This window comes from Nylanderia fulva, unplaced genomic scaffold (genome assembly GCF_048542155.1).
Source record: "Nylanderia fulva isolate GAGA-0341 unplaced genomic scaffold, ASM4854215v1 Scaffold83, whole genome shotgun sequence".
Taxonomy (NCBI): domain Eukaryota; kingdom Metazoa; phylum Arthropoda; class Insecta; order Hymenoptera; family Formicidae; genus Nylanderia; species Nylanderia fulva.
The window spans coordinates 7,654-20,142 of record NW_028190950.1 but is presented as its reverse complement, the minus strand read 5'-3'; the positions used below and the strand labels follow the sequence as shown (position 1 = coordinate 20,142).

Genomic DNA, 12,489 nt, shown 5'->3' with positions numbered 1-12,489 from the left:
TGGAGTGAAACCGATTTTCCGGGGAGTGGGCCCCTTCAATTTTTGCGTACCGCTCTACATGTTTCTGGGGTTTTTTTGGGTGACTAAAAAACGATAGTGATTAATGCGGCGGCTGAGTTGATCTTTAAAACATCGCGCACGACAATAATTGCCTGTAGGAGATTCTCACGGGGCCCCTTGGGTCAAAATTTAAAATACCAAAGGCGAAAGCCCCAGGGTTTTTGAGCGAATTAAAAAAGGGGGTCGATGCGGGGCGCTCTGGGAAAACGGAAAGTTTCCTCAGCATGGGTTTCCGCTCGTGGGTCTAACGAAATTTCCCCCCTATTTCCCGCGTACACCAAACATTCGTGGCCTTAAGACCGTAACTCAACTGGAGAAGCCGCGATATGTAATTTTTGCTCTGCAGACAGGGGCGTAAAATGTCATGTCCGAGGATATCAGTCGATTCGACGACTGTAATTAACCAACGTGAAACTCTTTCTGAACTTGGAAAGTTATCCTTTACGACGACATGAATCTGGATTTTTGTAAAAAAAGATGGTCAATTCTGTACGACACCTACACACTTTTTCTGCAGAACTATTACGGATACAATACCTCGAGCCCAATCTCACCATCACACGGTTTTTACAAAACGGTCCGTTTGTGATTATCGATTGTTCTCGAAAAAAAACGAATCGATCAAGAGCGCAACGGTGGATGTGAGATTGGAATTTGAGTGTAAGAAAACGTGCCTAATAATACCACTGCGTACTGCCTCATTATACACGATCGTGTGATCCAGTACAACCCGTTAACCAACGTTGTGCGCAAAATCACCTAAAAAATGTTTACACAAATACGCGTGTGAAAAGAGGGGGAGGAGGAGGATACATAAGATGATGTGAGATTTGATGTTAGTGAAGTAATACCTCTCGACTGACTCGCATCGAAGAGGTCATGTCCGCACTAACGTTTGTCAAACCTGCAAGGATTTATACTAAACAAACGATTTATCGTAAAGGAAGCGGCAATCCTGAGAAGAGGATATATCCTGTCGCACTATTTCTTCGCATGCCCTGTGCCATGGAGCGTGCTTATAAAGTCGGAAAAGGCGTCAGGCCTCGTGGCTAATCAACATCATCACAGCTTACAATGGGAGGATGGAAATGTTCCATACGGCATGGCTCAGCGCTTGATTACGGCAGCTATCGTTGGCATAAATGAGCAAGAAGACGATGAAGAGTCCTCTCTCGTGTATGTAAAAGGACTCGAAAAGCGAGAATGGTTGGCCGAAATAATGGACGATGCGAGCAGCGGTTTCACCATTGAGACCTTGGATGCCATATATGAAGATGTACCTGCATTAAATAAGTTAGATCCCACATATACTCTACGATGTAATAAACATGTAAAAAAATTGCGCGTTACAAAAATGTATTTAAATTATTCAATTGGTGGTCGGCCGCAAAATCCAGGCTTGGATCCGACGATCATCCGTTTTTTTGAATAAACATATTGTTTACATACTATTTTCTAAGAATTTGTTTTACCCTTCTCCTAATATTTTTAAATATTTCTCTTTGTTCCCCTCCAGATATATAATTCTAAGAATTCCTTTCTCCTAATATTTAATTTTTTTATCCCCACTACTTTTAAATAATTTCTCTTTATTCCCCCTCCAGATATATATTTCTAGGAATCCCCTTCTCCTAATATTTTAAAAATGAGTGTTACTCGATTATTAGTATTTTATACGATCAGTCTCTCGTCGACTGTTCTGACTGATGGTTCACTTTTTAAGACCCTCGAGAAAAATATTCTGCACCAAAAAGCAGCAGCATGAATTACTACATGCCGAGACGCGATGAAACGTGCGAGAAGAAATGCGACGAGTAAGTATAACTTTTTCTATTTTATATATTTTATATTTTTTCTATTTTTATATTTTTTTATGAGTTATAATTTCTTTTTTTTTATTTAGTTTTAATTTTTTTTCCTAATTTTTTTACAGCGTTTCGCTGGAGTTTCGTGCGGTTCGTATACTTGGAAGACGATACGCATTGACGACCACGGAATTCAAATTCCTCGAAAATCGGCATCAGAGTGGATCCGCCGAGTTACGTGGAGATCGCCATAGGAGATCATCGGGGAAAACAGCTAATACTATCTCTCGAAAACGTGGAAAGGACTCTACGAGCCAACGTCACAGCTATTCAAAATTATTTGAACAATGACTCTCCCAACAACGATGTGTATAACTTCATAAGTGTCGGGGCCGCTAACAGTACGTTTTCACAAGATAAACGACACCAAGCTCATAAGTCTCGAATCGGCGGACGTGCGCATGATGATGGTCGAATCGACGTTACGTCGTATGTTCGAGCTCGATTCATGCATCGAAATAATGTTCGATCGATTGACGAGGCTCATCGCAACGGTCGATATCAAACATACGCAATTCTCCAATATTGCATTCACTGTAACGAATGCGAGAGAGAATTGGCCGAATGCGATACGCGCTAGCAACGCCTTCGACATGCACCAACTTGTCGATTGCGAGCTGGTGGCTTTAGTTTTTAATATGTAATAAAACTTTATATAATTATGTATTAAATATAAGACAAATAAATACTTATATGTATATCATGGTGTACTTTATGTTGCGCGCCACCCGTTTACATACTATTGCGAGAGAGCAACCACTAGAAAAGAAAGAGACAGCGCGCGAGAGAGAAATCGGATGTGGCGGCGAGAGAGAGAGATTCGGCGGCTCGCGGCGGAGAGAAGAGACGGCGAATTAAGACGCGAGAGAGAGAAAGAAGACGGGCTGCCGCGAGAGACGTACGCGAGAGAGAAAAAGAGACATACGAGTTTTGAGAGAGACGGCAAAATCAGACGCGAGAGAGAGAAAAGAGACTTGCGCAGCGAGAGACCCGAGAAGAGAGAAAAGAGTACATAACGAGATTTGGAGAGAGACGGAGGGCAAAATAAGTGACGTCGAGAGAAGAGAAAAGAAGACGGGCTTGGCAGCGAGAGGAGAGACGTACTTGAGAGAGAAGAGAAAAGAAGACGGGCTGCAGCGAGAACGTAGAACGCGAGAGGAGGAAAAAAGAGACATACGAGTTTTGAGAGAGACGGCGAAATTAAGATGCGAGAGAGGCGCGAAGGAGGAGAGGCTGTAAAGATAATGTTAATAATTTCTTATATTTCCTATATTTAAAAGGGAACAAGAGGTCAGGAGAGACATTTTAATCATAAAATAAATACACTCATTTGATAATAATATTTTTTTGTAATCTATAAAAATATGTGTAAATTTACAAAATTGTGTGTGTGTGGTGTGTGTGTGTTAAAATTTAAAATGAACAAATATAAAAAAATTAAAAATTAAACAATAGACAAAAGAAAATAGAAAAATTATAAAATATAAAATATATAAAATAAGGTATTAAATGAAAAATAAAAAATAAAATAGTTACATTATGGACGATTAGTGGTGGCCGCCGGTGACGGCTGGCGGTGATTGCGGCGGTGACGGCGGCGGTGACGGCGACGGCGTGACGGTGGTGTAGGCTGAGGCCTAACATCGTTACGGGTCTGGTAGAGTGAAAAGCTGCACCAGACCCCAATCAGCTTTCGTCGTCGCCTCTTAAATATGCGTCCCAATCCAGACATCTCTGGAACCATTATTGGAACGTATGGTTCATCTGTAAACATAACAATTATTAATTTAAAAATATAACAATTATTAATTTAAATATATAATACAATATTATAAATTTTATTCTTACCGTCCCAATTTTCATACACAGGTACAGGTTCCGGCTCGAACAGCCACACCAGATCCCAATCATAGAAATCGCCGTCATCGTCTCTTATATATGGGATCCCAATCCCAATCACACATATCTGGAACCATTATTGAAATGTAAACATAACATTATTCATTTAAAAATATAATACAATATTATAAATTTTATTCTTACCGTCCCATTCGTCATCCCCTATCCATTCTTCAAAGTCGTCATCTGAATAATTTTCCCATTCTGCATCCCTTAATATATCATAAACGAGGTCCTTGATCACCCAACAACAACAAATAATACAGAGGGCAAACTACAAAAAAAAATATTAATATTAATATATTTTTTCCTCCACTATTAATTAATATTTTTGCACTTAAAAAGCACTACCATTTTCGTTGCAATGTCCCGACACTTCGTTGAGGACCGTTCGAAACTTTATGATTGCAGAGACAGCCCTGCTCTCCACAGGCTGTACCCCACTTAAAAAATCTTCACAAAGAACTATATCTATTTCAAAAAACATTCCAAGTGTCGAATGTTTACATCTCACGTTCGAGAGAGCCGGCGGGGTCGCATCCATGCGAGGGACACGTGGAGAGGCGCGCGCTCTTCCATGCATATGCGAGAGAGAAAACGAACCGCAGTGGCGACAGCGCGAGAGAGAGACGCAAATAAGACGCGAGAGAGAGAAAAAGAGACATACGAGTTTTGAGAGAGACGGCGAAATAAGATGCGAGAGAGACGCGAAGGAGAGAGAGCTTTTAAAGATAATTTTTAATAATTTCTTTATATTTTCCTAATATTTAAAAGGGAACAAGAGGTAAGGACATTTTAATCTAAAATAAATACACTTATTTGATAATAATATTTTTTTTAATCTATAAAATATGTGTAAATTTACAAAATTTGTGTGTGTGTGTGTGTGTGTAATTATTTATAATATAAAATTTATAAAATTATAAAAAGATACAAATATAAAAAAGATATATGAAATCAAAATTATATAAAATAAACATATAAATAATATATAAAATTATATAAATTATATAAAATATATATATAAAAAAAAGGGCCGTCGGAGGCGAGAGAAATTCGGCTCGGGCCTGCGGCGAGAGAGAGCCGGCGGCTCGAGGTAGCGGCGAGAGAGAGCCAGCGGGCCTGCTGCGACTGCGAGAGAGGGGTCGCGTTAACCATCGCTGTCAGACTGTGTCTCGGCATCTGCACATAGAAATATAATAAATTATTATACTATTTTATAGATTTTTTTGGTATTTTAATATATATATACTTACAGCCTTGACAGATTGGGCACAAGTTGGCCAGGAAGAGTACGAACACTCTTTCTAAACAATCGATGCAATAAAGATGCGGTACATCCCTGTACCGCATCGTCACGTGCCTGTGCGTTAGTGTAGTTGCTGCGAATCTTTCCCTGTTTCTCATGAAACAGGGAATGCAGATTTTCACTGACCCTCCTGGTGAGACGTATGCTGTTATAACGCATACCCATGTATCTTCGTCGAGGGATGCAACTGCTCGTACATCTAACGTACGCGAGTGGCACGACTCCCGAACAGCGTTTTCGCTTTCGTACCCATCGTCATGCAAATCTTCTTCCTTCTCTTCTTCTTCTGCTTCTTCTTGCTCAACAATGGGTATGACATCACCCTCCATTTCTTCTATATCATCTAAGATGATATTCACCTCCCTGTCGTACACAGGGTCGTACATCTCGGCGTCGCTCTCGCTGTCGCTGTCGGAGATCGTGATGACCTCCATCTCGTCATCAGAAACGTTGATCACAATATCTTTTTCCATTTTTTTTTCAACACGCGTTTGCACAATTATGATATAAGTCAATGAATTTTTTCCGCATTTCCGTAAATAAGTATAGCCACTAGACTTTTTTTCACGGACTGGTCAGGGTGCTGTCAAATCCTGGACTGAATGATTTTTGAGAGCGCATAGGTCCTCAATATAAATTTCGTTCAGCCCTTTGTGCTTCACATGCGATCGAACTTATCTCAGAAAGAAAGATGATCGGTCATAAAAGAGCAGCCGCTGCAGCAGTTGATTATTGTTTTGTTTACACCTCGTGAAAATATGTCTTGACACATTTACTACAATCCTCTCTTTCACGCGTGATAAAACTTATCTCATAAACACTGCTATACTCTTCGCATATATTGTACACCTATTTAATCACAGAAAAGATAAATAGGCTGCCGACAAGAAATCTGGCGATGATGATGATGATGACGGTTCTCTCCTATCTGACTCCTCTATTTCTTGGTCCGAATCATAATCAGATGATTGTGTTTTGCATGATACCGATGGTGAAGGCATATCCATGTCGGCAAAATAAAGGTTGTCCACAGTAAAATATTCTGCGCAATTTTTGTAGCGACGCTGATAGCATGCGACTCGCTTGTGTCGTTTAGACGATCTGGTGCATTTGGATAACCCACCAGTCACTCTTAAAATGTCTTCGTGAATTTCTAGGAAATCGGCAACATCTCTTGTATGCGGTTTTTGCACACCAAGTTCGCGATTTCTTACGAATTGCACAACCGAAGTCACCGCTTCACGTTTAAAATGAAACGGGTCATCTTTTTTTTCATCATAATAGCATTCATCGAGATGTCTATACCATCTCTCAACATTCTCAAAACACCTCGAATGATCTTTTTTACCGCGTTCTCCATTTTTGTAAAAATTCACTTGTACTGCACAGAAAAAACTACTTTAATTGCACACTAAACTTTTTTTCTCACAGCTATTTTTCCTTGAGGAAAGCGTGCGCTCGCCAGTGGTACTATAGCCCGGCAGCGGCATCGGTCTTTGTTATATATCCCAATCAACCCTTTGTTCGTCAACGTACGAACGAGAAAAATTTAGATGACGTAAATTTTCGGCGCTTGTTTTGTTTATAAATTCCTGCAGCCGCTGGTTATCGGCGCTGGTATTTCTTAGGAATATACGTATAGATCATGTATCAACTCCCTTGATTGTCGGCGTATGCCAAGCGGTGGCCCTTCTTAAAATTTGATTATCTTAGATTTTCAGAGAACTGATTGTCGGCACTCGGATCCAAGCGGCCCTTCTTAGAATTTAATTATATTTCTTAGAAATATACAGATAACGTATGGGGGAAGAAACGCAACCCCCTTGATTGTCGGCGCATGCCAAGCGGTGGCCCTTCTTAGAATTTGATTATATTTCTTAGAAATATACAGATAACGTATGAGGAGAAGAAACGCAACCCCCCCCCTTTCCCCCGATTGTCGGCAGCCCTTTTGTAATAGATATTGTTTATCTTTTGTTTATAAACATAAACGTATGAAGAGAAGAAACGCAACCCCCCCTCCCCCGATTGTCGGCAGCTCTTTGTAATAGATATTGTTTATCTTTTGTTTATAAACATAGATAAGCTTATCTGCTGATAAGACCCCCCCGCCCGCGTGACGTTATACCCCCTCGCCCCCGAAAACCCCCCCGCCCCGCACCCTCCTCAGAGGACCCGGGTTAGAACCCCCCTAGTATTCCTACTACTAATTAATTATATTTACCTTAATTTTTATAGCTCTTAACCATATTTCACGTCTTTGTACTTTATGTGGATAATGTACATTAGATGTTGGAAAACAATAAAATGATTTATCTGGAGTATCACAAGAATTATTTTTGCAATTTAATACACAACAATATAATTTTGCTTTTTTTTTCATTGTTTATTTTCCATTTTTCTAATTTATTAAAAGATTAGTGTGTTTTGACAGCTTATTCAGGCTAACTTTCCAAAATAGCCACTATGAACGCTTAAATCGTTTCGCGAATCCCCTCCACATTCATGCACAAAGCGAATAGCGACTTATTTGTTGGTCCAAGATGCTTAGTTCCAGTCGGTACCTTATTCATTAGTAGGCACTTTTGGCAGAGTACAGAAAATATTGAGGCTAAACCGTGTTTTTCTTCTTTTTTAATATTTTTCAACAATAAATTGTCGTGACAAAAATTACAGCACATATGTTGCGACATAACTTTTAGATCTATTATACGTCGCCCATCGATCACGCATTCTGTTTCTGTTTCATCTCTCGCTTTTTTTAACCGCTTTTTTCCATTTTCTACTTGTTTTAGACGTCGATTATATTGCTTCTCTGTTTGTAACTTTCCCTTCCACCTTTTCATTTTTTAAACACTAAAATAGATATAATCGGCGTGATCGCGTTTTGACATCTCAGGGGGGTGTTATAGTCCGAATGACTATAACTATATTATATTATATTATATTAACATAGTTTTAATAATAAATTAGTAAGTCAGCTATTATATAATCATTTGAGAAACGTTCTCACGCTCTCGCGAAGCGCTTATCGCGAAAAGACGCAAACGCGATGAAACATAAGCGTTACGCCGAAACCCGCGGACCGCAAGCGAAGAATCAACCTGCTTCGCTTGCACCTAGATAAAAAGCGTGTGAATAAAAATTAGCCAATGAAAGAGCTTCTCTACATCTTCCCCCGAAAGATGTAGAAAAGGGCAGGAGACCACCGCGAACGGAAAGCGAGGCAACGAAGGCAGTCGCTAACGAAAATCCAAAAGGTCGAGTCGCTAATTAGAACCTAACTAGGAGTCGAAGACAAGCCGCAGAATATAACTATCGCCTGTAATCTGATTATCGAGAGCGAGCACACCTAACTAATCACCCAGGTGGGATTATACATAATTAATCCAACTCAAGAAATAAGCGAAATAAAAGATTTATTCATATAAACAAGCAAAGTTAGTGAAAGTGGAGACGCCCGCCGATCCTAGGATCCTCATCCTTCAGTCGACTGAGACCCCAAAATTTTCCGTGCCTTCCCGGAGGCACAACAATTTGGTGGCAGCGGTGGGATCTCAGCCGCAGGGCCGACGTCGTCTCTAAAATTTTCACAGCGGCGAAGACCTGTAGAAACACATACAATTATAACAAGTGTTAGACGGGCACGTCAGTAACTCTGACGGAAACAAGCAGAAGCCACGACTAGGAGAGAACGAGAGAGCGGACAACATAAACAGTGCAACGAGTGATAAGCAGCAGAGAATCGAAAAGGATCGCCGACGTCCAAGGACAACGCCGACCTACGACAACCTCACGGGCAGCGCATCAACACGAGCGACGACCCGCCGTATCTATCACCAACACGGAGCCGCCGTTATCAGCCCACGAGCGATCGAGTTGCAGCAGCAGCAGCCGACCCGTATAGAGCGTAACGATGCGAGCCGTAATACTGTAAGTCCGAATTTATTTGATTGCGTGAATGTCGGAAGGTGACGAAACACCCCGACAAGCGATTAAAAACCAATCGTGGTTGCATAGTACACCTGTACGGTTAACGACGCGAGTATTGCCTTTAACTGCGCCAAATTTTGAAAGCGTTCGTAGAAATTTAGACAGCGACTTGACAAACGAAAATAATACCGAGTTACCTCCGAACGTAATAAACGAACGAGAATTTCCGTTTACTAGTTTTGACGCGAGTATATTCGCAAATAATCCAAGCGACTCCGTTCAAGTAACTCAAAACGAACCGCGTCGATTGCGACCGTATATCAGCCGAACTCCGAGTAGAGTATCTTCGCGAAGAGAATTTTCATTAACGTCATACGACAGCGAAATATTCGATCCCGAAGAAATTTATAGCGAAATAAATATGGCAGAAAATACAAACGCGAACGCAACTATTCCGCCAACCGCGATAGATGCCGAAATAAGCATACTCCGACAAACCCTTGCACAAATGGGACAGAATTTAGACGTCACGTCACAACAACCCTCCGTCGTAGCGCCCGGAGAAACTTCACAAATGCTTAATATAATACAAGCTATACATGCAGAGCTACATACACTAAACACACGTATGAATAGGATAGAAGCCGCACAGGCATACACACACACAGACGAACAGCGAGAGTCCGATTACGAGCCTCGTATGACTTACGGACGGACTGAGCGCGACGTACGAAATCGACGGAGTACTGCACGACAATATATGTCTCTAAAAGAAGCGCGAATGATGATACCCGAATTCGACGGTACATCGCGACAACCGCCTTCAGGAATTTCTAAACGCATGCACATATACAATGCAAAACATACATCCCGGAGACGAAGAGTCTCTGATACAGGGCATACTATTTACTAAATTAAAAGGTAAAGCCATGCAAGTCTTCGAAACGCGAGACATACAAACGTTTGAAGAATTAAAGCAACAACTAGAGACCGCATACCAATGCAAGCAAAGTACTGCCCACTTGCAATTAGAATTTAATTCGCTAAAGCAGAAATATAATGAGACAGCACAAAATTTCGGGCAACGCGTCGACCAGCTCGCTATGAATTTATACGATTCAATGATAGAGGGAGAAAACCAAACGAGCTCAGAGAAACGCACTATCTTACAAACGATCCAAACCCAAGCATTATTAAATTTTCAATTAGGGCTACGAAGCGACTTAAAGGTACTCGTACGCTCACAACGATATACGACGCTTCAAAAAGCGATAGCCGGCGCGAGCGCGGAAGAGAGATTTATCGGACCTAGCACGTCACGGGCAACAAATTCCTCGCTAAATAAGCCTGAATCAACGCGGTCAGGACAGCGAACGACGGGACAATGTTATAGATGCGGAAAACCCGGACATTACGGACGAGACTGTCGTAGCAAAGTCAACGTTCTACCGAAACCGGAAAAATCCTCGCGCGTATCCGCCATCGAAAAATTTTGCAATCATTGCAAAAAGCGTGGACATAACCGCGAAGAATGTTGGGAATTAAACGGACGACCAAAAAATAATACGCCCCCACGGAACAAGCCAGAGGATCGAAAAAAACCGCGAAGTATTAATAAAATAGATAATCAAAGAATCCGGCAGGAGAGAAATTCCGAGTCCGAACGTAGCAGCGATGAAGACGGAGAGCGCGGAGATAAGATTAAGAAGACTCGCGCGCTCGAATATCAGGTGACACACGTGCGCCGAACGCCGAGAGAAAGAGCGAGTTTAAATATAATTACTCTGCCTATGCGAGAAGCAAAACGCGGAAGAGTAAATATGCTTTACGATTCGGGAGCTACGATTTCATTGATAAAAGTGAAACACTTGAAGGGCGAGACCGAAATTTACAATAATAAAATAACCCTCGTTGGAATAACCGGTCATAAAGCAAAGACGATCGGAAAAATATACGCGACAATTGAGCTAAACGGAAACAAGATAAAACACGCGATTTACGTCGTGAAAGATGATTTCCCAATGGAATATGACGGGATCATAGGAATCGACTTCCTTCAGAAGCAGCAAGTCACGTGCGATTACAAAAAACGCGAATTACAAATCGGAAACGCCGTCCTAAAATTGCAACCGTACAACAAAATTATCTTAAAGCCGCGTAGTGAAACAATTATACACGCGATAACAAATGATAATAAGACAGGGATCATTCGAGCCAAAGAAACCGCCCCAGGAATCTATATCGGACGATGTTTGGTAGAACCGAAGAATTACCAATGTCCCATCAGTGTAATTAATACAACTGATGAGCCGGTCGAGATACACACACCCCTCGTAACCGTAGAAGACGCTTGCGAAGATAACGCGCACGAATTGTACACGATACATATAGACGAGACTCCGAATCAATTAACGCGTGGCGAACGAATTTGACAATTGTTACACACAAAGCATTTAAACGAGGAAGAAAGGAAAGCGATACAAAAAATATGCGAAGAATATAGCGACGTGTTTTATTTAAGCGGAGAACCACTGTCATGCACAGCAACGTTAAAACACGAGATAAGCACGCGCGCCGATACCTCACCCGTCAATGTGAGACCGTATCGCCTTCCCGAAAAACACAAATCAGAAGTGAACAAGCAAGTACAGGAAATGCTAAAAGACGGAATTATTAGTACAAGCATTAGCCAGTGGAATGCACCGTTATTAGTAGTGCCAAAAAAGACTGACGCAACAGGCAAACCGCGATTAAGAGTAGTAGTCGATTTCCGGAAGTTAAATGAATTGACTATAGGCGATTTATTCCCACTGCCGAATATTACCGATATTTTGGATCAGCTGGGAAACGCGAAGTATTTTACGACGCTCGACCTTGCATCTGGATATCACCAGATACCGATGGCCGAGCGCGACAAAAATAAAACAGCCTTCTCGACTCCCTACGGACACTACGAGTTTAATAGAATGCCGTTTGGACTTAAAAACGCGCCTGCGACTTTCCAACGACTTATGAACTCAGTGCTAACCGGGATACAAGGACTCCGATGTCTCGTTTATCTCGACGACATCGTTATATACGGATCCAGTTTAGAGGATCACAACAGAAGACTCGCGGAAGTATTACAACGCCTACGGAAACATAGTCTCAAACTACAGTCTGACAAATGCGAATTTTTACGAAAAGAGGTAATATACCTTGGACATATTATTTCCGAAAACGGTATACTGCCAGATCCGTCGAAATTAGAGGCGGTAAAAAATTTTCCGACACCACGGAAAGTAAAAGACGTACAATCGTTTATCGGACTAGCGGGTTATTACCGGAAATTTATAGAAAATTTTTCGCGAATCGCAAAACCGTTAACAAAATTAACGAAGAAAACGGAAACGTTCGAATGGAAAAACGAACAACAAATCGCGT

At 41.3% G+C, this 12,489-nt stretch overlaps 1 protein-coding gene across 1 annotated transcript; it reads left to right on the top strand.

Moving 5' to 3' along the window:
• The first annotated feature begins 9,094 nt into the window (after window positions 1-9,094).
• Window positions 9,095-11,537, top strand: LOC146719864 (uncharacterized). The gene is given in 2 exon segments (XM_085489425.1): window positions 9,095-9,880; window positions 9,882-11,537. Coding segments are annotated over 2 exon segments (2,403 nt in total). The 3' UTR covers window positions 11,499-11,537.
• Window positions 11,538-12,489: the final 952 nt, after the last annotated feature.